A 9844-nucleotide genomic window follows, 5' to 3' on the forward strand; every position below is an offset into this window, starting at 1 on the left:
TTTATGAGATACCCTACTTTCATTGGTTAGTTTAGAAACGCCCATCCCGGTTTGAAAACACCCACAGATTTGAAAACACCCATTACTGTTCTGCAGAGACTTCGAAGAATGTGGTGTTCACCTGTTCGCTGAGGGGTGATGAGGGTGGTGTTCCAGCTGTGGAGAAAGTAAGGTGAGATAAGGAAATGAGACAGAGGATGATGTGTTCGCTGGTCATGTGTTTTTCTATCGATGACATTGAGAAACATCTCAGTGGAGGATGAAGGCCTGTTTTTTTGGGAATTTTTATATCAACAAACTCAACTGTTCTAGATGGAGGTGGTATACTCAGCATCTGCAAAGAACTAGCTGAGAGAGGGGGAGGGGTTTGAAGGATCTCAATATAAAATACAATAGTCAGATGCATAATTTATATTGGGTTTGACTATGCTCATGTTAGGGAGGGCCAGTTTTGTTATCTAGTGTCTAAATACTTTTTGGGGCCAATGTAGTGTAAAGACCATAACATATTAAGAAATATTTGAAGGGAGCAGATCTCAGGCAACAAGATGTCCCAGAAATAATTGTACCTCTTTGCTTCAAATCTTTGCTCAGGTGTGATTGAAGAGACTGTGGGCACTTTAATTGCCATTGTTGTGGCAGCAGGACCGGTTGCTGTGATACTACTCAGTTCAAAGACAAACTGAACTTCCTGCGGAAATGACGGCGCAGTGACGGCAATGGAGTATGGTGGTTAGGAGAGTGAGGAGGTTACTGAAAAGGCCAAAGGTATAAGTAAACAAGCTGGCACAAAGCTGGCACAGTATGCGACAGAATGACATCAGTGAAAGGAAAGACATTTATCTCACCCATTACTAGAATAATCAGGTGATTGCATCAATGAACATATCCAGTGACCCCCTCATCCCAATTTTTGAGTTCAAATTGATGGAAACTTGTTATGAAATTGAAACGCATAAATCTTGAAATAGGTACAGTAAATCATGAAAATATTTTTTGAGTAAATGTTTATGTACATTTATTTGATTTCCTTTGGTTTAAATGTACGAATGTATTTTTAGACTTTATACATACCTATGTTTTATACATTATACATTTTAAAACATTTAAATGTTCAGTGTGAACCATAAACTGAAGAAAACTGATTAGGTCCAGAATATGTAAATGATATGTAAAACTTGTACTCACACACCAAAAAATTAACTTTTTTTTATGATTTTTTATTTTTTTTTATATCAAATTCAATTTAGTAATCTTTTAAAAATGTTAATATTTTAAGTTTAATTTAATTTAGCTGAAAATTACAAAATTTGATACATTTTGTTATGAAATTGAAATGTGTATCTTACAAAATAGGCTAAAATATTGTTTTGAGTGTATTGATATTATTGTTTGATTTAATTGTATGCTATATATGCAATTTTCATATTAAACAAAGACTAGCCTAAACAATCATAAATAATGTTTTATTTCTTGTATGATTGACAGCAATATGTTTTTCGGTCATTGATCAGGTGTCCAGGAATTTTAGAGGGCAATGGTGGTAACCCTAGTGACCACATCATGACCCAGACAAGTCTAAAACGAGCAAGAGCTGCTGATGAATGAACTGTTTAGCATTTGTGATTTCTGCGCGAATGGCTAATAAAATTACAAATTTGTTTCAGTTCATTTATTTTTGGGGGATGTCTTGCCTGAACAGGCTGCTTCAGATCATGTCACAAAATGTATCATTTATAATGAGGTATTGTGGTAAGAATTCAAATGTGGCCACTCCTTTTCTTATGTAATCGTTTTTGCAATGTATTTACTCTTGTCTTGAAATATTAGTGTATTGCATGACCCAACTTCTTAAAGGTTTACAGTATATAGAAAGATGGCCAGTCATTCAGCAAACATTCATAGGCCTACTGTATGTGTTGATTTCATGCAATGCTCTTCATTTGTTGATGTGACTGACATGAGCATCAATTTTAGGAGCCATCTGTGAGAAAATCTGAATAATTCCAAAGGTTTTACCAACTGAAAGTTTCACTTCTTCTCACTGCTCAAGTTCTGCAATATTGCCGAACACTGAAACATTTTTATGGTCTTTTTCTCAGCCAATAATGTAGTCTCTATTTTTATCCATCATCCACTGAATGTGATAATTGTTTAAAATACTAGATTCATGGAAACTTCTTAATAGTTAACAAAATCTCATTAATGATTTATAAAGGACCAGAATATGCCAGCTGTGTTCAGGCCCTGAGGTAATTCAACACCTCAGTTTCCACTAGAGTCACTTGACAAGTGTTAAAATCATTCAAAAGTTACTGTTGTTGTAGGTCAATTCATTAAAAAATTTAAAATAAAGTTACCTAAACACACCTATAAACAAGAGAAATGCGATTGAGCACTGGTGTATTCCTTTAACAGTCATGTATTATTATTATTATTATAAAGGATACTTTAAGCATAAACTATAATCTTATATCAGTACTCGCTACATAAGAACTTTTCTCAACATATAGACCTGATCTAGGATCAGTTTTCCTCTCTTGATCTCAAGACAATACTCATACTATGCTTTAGTATCTTGTTTTGATTAAAGAACTTAATAGCAGAGTTCTCATTTTTACCTTTGTGCCTTTTGTCACATCCATCTGGGTCCTTTCTTAACACCTCAGAAAGAGCCAGATGTGTACAAATTTGTGACTGCATGCTTTTGTCCCATGTGTTTAAGTTTCTTTCCTGTGAAAATCACCCATGTATTCTCCTGGCTGAAATAAATAACTTGTATTCTCTCTGGTGACTTTTGTCTCATGTTACATGAGTAACTACATTATGATATTTCTTCCAGGCCAGCACAAGCCTGTTTTTAAGGATGGCAAAAACAGTCACCAAAAAAAGTGGATTATTATTTTTATATTATTTTTTTTTGATTGGTTGAAACCAAAGTGGGAGCACAGAGTGGAAGGCTTCTTCCACTCACCTTATCATGAAACCAAAACCATTTTTATATTAATGTCAATGAGAAGGGAACTACTAAAGAGTTTCCATATTTTTTATTCTTTGGAACTGAACACACAACAGCAACAACAACACATGGTAAATGCACCACTACAAAAGCCACAATAATCTAAACACACACCCATGCACACTCCAACTCACAAACATTCAAACAAACTCACTCACAGGAATATGATGAACAATAAAAGGAATGCACATAGAGCAGAAATCACACTGACACAAAATAAGATTCAAATAAATAAGGGAAGCCTCAATGATCCCTTTCTGACTTCCATTGTTCCCATTATTTTATAACACATTGCTATTGTTCACAGAGAAAACAGAGTGGGGAATAAACACTGTGCTCCTAACACTTGCAACAAGGACTCATAGGAAAGCAGGTGTTGAAAAAAAGAGAGGATTAATGTTTTGTGTTTTTGTCCTTACAAGAGTTCAGCACAGAGAGGTCACAGAGGCATTTTCTCAAGATATTCAAATACAATCTAGTTCAGAAACAAAGTAATTGTTTTCCTTTTTGTAACTGGTAGCTACAGAGTGTGTTTTTACCCTTTTGAAGACTGGATTCAGATTAGCAATGGCTACTGGCTGACTTTCATTTGTGTAGTTTTGATTAGCTGAACAGAATTAAGAGTACATTAAGACTAGAGGTACACATGCAGAAGGGAGCACTGGGAAATACACTGCACAGCACAGGGGAGGACAGATGTGATGTCAAATGGTCACATTTAGTCCTCAAGTGAGCGGAAGGAATTCTGCATGTCTTCCAGCAGTTGAGCATAGTCAGCTTTGATCTTTGTCTCACCCTCTTTGACTGGATCCTGTAAAACAAATACATGTAATTACATAAAATTAGTTGCTCAAACTATAAACTTAATGCTGGGAATGATATTAATTTAAATAGGCGTTGCACCATTTAATTATTTATTAAATTGACCAAATTCAACAGCAATTCATGGATCTCATTTGACAACTAAAAAAAGCTGTCGTCCACCATCTAATGCAGGGGTGCCCAATACGTCGATCGCAATCTACCAGTCGATCGCAAAGGCAATGCTGGTAGATCGCACAAAATGTAAATGTACTTTAGTTAAATTTTAATAAAAATAAATATAATGTCTTTCCTTCTTTTAGTTTCTGTCTGACATGCACTTGACGAGAAAATATTGACCAGGCGAGGTTTTGTTTATTCAGTTGCCATGACAACTAGGTTTGCGCATAAGCGCCTTCCAAGGACTTCTGAGAACAGAGTGGGAAATTGCGATGCTCCTGCCCGGATTAGGCAAAACTGTCTGATTCCATTCAGTGCAAGTCATCAGAATAAGGTAAATGCCCTGGCTATTGTAATCTATTGTGCTGTAGGTGTTTTGGGTTTAGTTTTAAAACTGAATGATATCAACATTGAACATTACTATATATTTGTTTTTATTAATTAGAAGATGAATTCCATGTAGGGATACATGCAGTAGTCCCAACAAGCATTTTCTTATTTGAAATGAAACTGTGTTTTTTTAGTTGGTAGATCTTATTGAGTTGGTCATTTAAAAGTAGATCATCACACAAAAAAGTGTGGGCACCCCTGATCTACTGTATCTAAATTACAAGAGCAATCCCACGTCTGGTACCTTAAACTTCATGGAGCTGATTTTATACAGTATTTCTCCCATGTGTTCACGGATCTGTGACCAGGTGATTTTGTTATCACTCTGTGCCGTGGTTTCAACGGCATGCCGAGCCATGTCATAAAAAGCTATCATGTTGGACAGGATCCCCACAGTTTTATAGAATGGACAGAACCTGGAAGAGAGCGAGAGAGAGAGAGGCAGGGAGACAGCAGTTTAAAGGCTGTAGGAACGAATTAGCACAGATTGACAAACAGGCAACAGATAGGAGGTGTACAGATGATGGTTTTATAGGTACATTAAGATGGGCTGTACCTGTCATATGGGGTGTAACCATTCTGTTGCAGGAAGTCATCTTTAATGAGTTTTGCCACCTCCAGAGTGATTTTATCTGTTTCAGCCAGAGATGCCTATAGGCAAGGGAATAAAACAAACCCAGAAGTCTGAGGAGTACATTCAGAATCAACACTAAAAACATACATACAGTAGTGATAGATTTGTGTTAACACCATTACTAGTGCTAATGTCAAACAATTTTAATGACCATTTGACAAACTATGTGTAACACACCCACCCACACATCTAAAATTATGCACTACTGCTAAGCAACCACACATTTTTGCATAGGACACAAATTCAGTCCTCCACACCTTTCCAACAAGTTGCACAATCTCAGCCAGGTCCTCCTCTTCCTGCAGAATCTCTTTGGCTTTCGTACGGAGTGGCACAAACTCTGGGAAGTGTTTATCGTAGTGCTCATCCAGCGCACGTGTATATTTACTGTAACTGATAAGCCAATTAACGGACGGGAAGTGTTTCCTCTGGGCAAGCTTCTTATCCAGACCCCAAAACACCTGAGAGAGAAATCAGAAATGAGAGAAAAAAGGGAGACAGAATGACTACAAAATCTATTACTGTTTTATATATTTCATCAAATACTGTGAGTTAAATGATTATAAAATGATCCTAAAAAGATATAATCACAAAATTATATTGACAAGCAACATGGTTCACCTACCTGCACAATGCCAAGAGTAGCAGATGTCACAGGATCTGAGAAGTCACCACCAGGGGGAGACACACTAGCGAGAAATCATCATTTCAAAAGGGGTCACAGAATAATGGGGAAATTACCATGTCAAATTCTTAAAACATCTCAAGTTATAAATCCCACAAACAATAGTTCAAAATAAATAAACTATATGACCTTCACAAAATAAATGTTAGTATCATTACCTGCTTGTTGTATCACTTAATATACAAGCTATACAAGCTTGCCTTCAACATACATATTTTATTAATACAGCTCGGAAAGTGTTATTTGGGTGTACTTACGCTCCCACAATGCTGACGCTGCCCTCTCTCTCTGGGTTGCCCAGGCATTTGACACGACCTGCTCTCTCATAGAATGATGCCAGACGGGCTCCAAGGTATGCAGGATATCCACTATCTGTGGAAGAAAAAGGGAGTATTGATTATCTAGAAGGGTAGAAGGTTGGTTTTGATTTATGAATTATACTTTGTGGTGGAAACAGAACATTGTGTGACTGGTAAACTGTACGCACCAGCAGGCATCTCAGCCAATCGACCAGAGATCTCCCTAAGAGCCTCAGCCCAACGAGAGGTGGAGTCAGCCATCATACTGACGTTATAACCCATGTCTCTGAAGTACTCAGACAAAGTAATACCTGTTCACACATAACATACTATGAAGCGTCTCAATAAATACATTTAAATACAGACTATACAGACTTTCTCTTTAAGTTTTTGTTTAATTTACAGTAATTTTGCAGATGATAATCAGTTTCATAAAACTGGGTTCACCAGCATTCCTTTATGAACATGACATCTTGAGTTTACCCGTGTAAATGGAGGCTTCTCTGGCAGCCACAGGCATGTTAGAAGTGTTGGCCACCAGTGCTGTTCTCTTCATAATGCTCTCCACCTTCCCATCCACTTCCATGGTAAGCTATTGGACAAGATTTCTATCAATCATATAAACCAGGCCTCTCCTTTTAAAAATCAAGACTTAAGGTGCACTCAGTAATTATTTCCTCAAACTCACTAAAGACATCCATTGTAAATTTGCAATACATGTAGGAAATCATGACCACTCATAAGAATTAAGACATGGAGGCCGCCATGTTAGAATCACATGACCAGCCGAATACTACTCTCTTAATCTCAGTAACCATCCTGACTGTGATTGGCTAACTGTGAATACTACATTTCCACAATGTCATCTGAAATTGAAAACAATTCATTTTAAATAGTACTGCATCCAATCCACTAAGTGTCAGTGTAAGTCCAAAATGACACAAAGACAAAAGTTACTGACTGCACCTTTAAAAGGAATAGTTTACCAAAAAATGAATAATTTACTCACCACACTCATGGCATTACAGATGGGTTTTTACTTTCTTTCTTCCGCAGAACACAAATGAAGATTTTTAGAATTATATCTCAGCTCTGTAGGTCCATACAATGAACGTGAATCATGACCGAAACTTTGAAACTAGACATAAAGGCAGCATAAAAGTAATCCATATGACTGCAGTGGTTTAATCCATTCTTCTTAAGCAATCCAATCGGTTTTGGGTGAGAACAGACCAAAATGTAACTCCTTTTACAATATAAATCTTGACATCTGCAGTCTCTTTGGCGATTCAAGCTTGATTACACTTCATAACGCAATCTGGTGCTCTGCAAATGCGTCAAGTACTAGGCAGTGTAATAGATCTTAAAATCATGATCGTGCCTAGAGACTGCAATGGCAGGATATACAGTGACATTTTTTTATATATATTTTGGTCTGTTCTCACACTGGTTCGCTTCAGAAGTCATGGCTTAAACCACTAGAGTCATATGGATTACTTTTATGCTGCATTTATGTGCTTTTTGTAGCTTTAAAGTTTTGATCACCATTCAATTGCATTGTGTGGATCTACAGAACTGAGATATTCTTCTACAAATATTTGCTTGTGTTCTGCAGAAGAAAGAAAGTCAAACATCTGGAATGGCATGAGTAAATAATGAATTAAAACAATTATGCAATAAATTATTGAAACATGAGTAAATGTTTAGTGCTAAACAATGCAAGTTCTTACATGAAAGTGCTTATCTCATAGCGCTCATGAACATGCAATGGACGTCTTAAATTTTGGGTTGTTTCTCACTTAAACACATAGTATGCCTTCGGAAAACATGGAATATGACACACGAGCCACATGGACTACTCTTATAATACTTTTGAGTCCTTTTTAAAGCTTTAAAGTGAGGCAATATCCATGTCCATTATATTGAAAAGACGGGCTGTAATATTAATTAAAACATCTCCTATTGTGTTCAGCATAAGAAGAAATGTAATATGGGTTTGAAACAACAAGAGATTGAGTAAATAATGACAGAATTTGGGGTGTAATATTCCTTAAACGACTCCACCCTCTCTAGCATTTTTCCAGCAGATGAGAATTTCACATCACATTCACAAACATTTATAATGGGCTCAATTCTTCAATCCATTCACAGTAATAATAAGGTATTTGTGGCACTATTTTGTGAGTTGCCATTCTGAGTTTAACCCTATTAACTATTAAAGTGACCCAGTTTCATTCTGACCTCTGGAAAATCTCTTAATACTTCAGACATCTCATTTCCACGTTCTCCACAACCCACGTAAATGATGACATCACTGTTGGAGTACTTGGAGAGAGACTGAGAGATCACAGTCTTACCACAACCAAAAGCTCCAGGGATGGCTGTGGTCCCTCCTTGAACACAACTGCAAAACAAGGGGGATATTAATTTTAGAACAGTAAAACCTCTACTGTCTCAGATGTGAATAGACTATTAGTGTTTGTGCGTGCAAGTGCCTGCTTGACACTCACGGAAAGAGGGCATCCAGTACTCTCTGTCCAGTCAGTAAGGGGTGGTTGGCTGGTAGCTTCTCAGTTACAGGCCTCACCTGTCGCACAGGCCACACCTGCAGCATGGTGAACTTCTCCTTTATTCCTTCAAACTCCAGTTCCAAAACCACATCCTGATACACACACAATGAAAAGGGATGTTCCAGTGTTTAGTAAGTAAGATGAGGTTTCTTCCTCATCCTACTTAAACATCTTAGGAGTTTTTCCTTGCTACTGTTGTCTTTGGCTTGTTCACTGGGGATTTTTGACACTTTGGAAAAAGTTGTATTGTGAAAAGTACTATACAGTTGAAGTCAGAAGTTTACATACACTTAGGTGGAAGTCATTACAACTAATTTTTTTAACCACTCCACATATATAATATTAGCAAACTAAAGTTTTGGCAAGTTGTCTAGGACATCTGCTTTGTGCATGACAAGCAATTTTTCCAACAATTGTTTACAGACAACATTTTTCCCTTCTAATTGACTATATCACAATTCCAGTGTGTCAGAATTTTACATGCATCAAGTTAACTGTGAAAATGATGTCAAGCCTATAAACAATTAGATTCTGATAGGAGGTGTACTGAAATGAAGGTGTACCTGTGGATGTATTTTAAGGCCTACCTTCAAACTCAGTGACTCTGCTTGACATCATGGGAAAATCAAAAGTAATCAGCCAAGACCTAAGAAAAACTTTTTTGGACCTCCACAAGAATGGTTCATCCTTGGGAGCAATTTCCAAATGCCTGAAGGTACCACGTTCATCTGTACAAACAATAGTACGTAATTATAAACACCATGGGACCACGCAGCCATCATATAGCTAAGGAAGGAGACACATTCTGTCTCCTAGAGATGAACATTGTTTGGTGCAAAAAGTGCAAATCAATCCCAGAACAACAGCAAAGGACCTTGTGAAGATGCTGGAGGAAACAAGTAGACAAGTATCTATATCTACAGTAAAACAAGTCCTATATCAACATAACCTGAAAGGCTGCTCAGGAAGGAAGAAGCCATTGCTCCAAAACCACAATACAAAAGCCAGATCCTCTGGTCTGATGAAACAGACTGAACTGTTTGGCCATAGTACCATCATTTGTAGGAACACCTTCCCAAGCATGAAGGATGTGGGTGGCAGCTAGAGGATGGATACCCGACCCGAGCCCGACGGGACCCGACGGTACCCGATGGGCCGGGCCGGGCCGGAGTTCGGACACATATTTTGAAATAACGTTCGGGTTCGGGTCGGGCTCGGTCACGTCGGCGCGATAAGGCATTGAACATTTGAAATTTAAAACAGCTT

At 37.5% G+C, this 9844-nt stretch overlaps 1 protein-coding gene across 1 annotated transcript in view; it reads right to left on the reverse strand.

Moving 5' to 3' along the window:
- Positions 1 to 3032: 3032 nt before the first annotated feature.
- atp6v1aa (ATPase H+ transporting V1 subunit Aa) overlaps positions 3033 to 9844 on the reverse strand; it is an 11248-nt gene continuing 4436 nt past the window's right edge. Inside the window, exons 6-15 of the mRNA XM_052100306.1 lie at positions 8519 to 8670; positions 8250 to 8412; positions 6492 to 6600; positions 6197 to 6319; positions 5967 to 6081; positions 5650 to 5713; positions 5282 to 5485; positions 4947 to 5041; positions 4635 to 4806; positions 3033 to 3830 (exon numbers count right to left, since the gene is read on the reverse strand). Coding sequence (XP_051956266.1) covers positions 3738 to 3830; positions 4635 to 4806; positions 4947 to 5041; positions 5282 to 5485; positions 5650 to 5713; positions 5967 to 6081; positions 6197 to 6319; positions 6492 to 6600; positions 8250 to 8412; positions 8519 to 8670 — 1290 coding nt within the window. The 3' untranslated portion in view covers positions 3033 to 3737. The remainder of the gene's footprint in view (positions 3831 to 4634; positions 4807 to 4946; positions 5042 to 5281; positions 5486 to 5649; positions 5714 to 5966; positions 6082 to 6196; positions 6320 to 6491; positions 6601 to 8249; positions 8413 to 8518; positions 8671 to 9844) is intronic.

The sequence above is a fragment of the Xyrauchen texanus genome, chromosome 3 (assembly GCF_025860055.1).
Source record: "Xyrauchen texanus isolate HMW12.3.18 chromosome 3, RBS_HiC_50CHRs, whole genome shotgun sequence".
NCBI lineage: Eukaryota > Metazoa > Chordata > Actinopteri > Cypriniformes > Catostomidae > Xyrauchen > Xyrauchen texanus.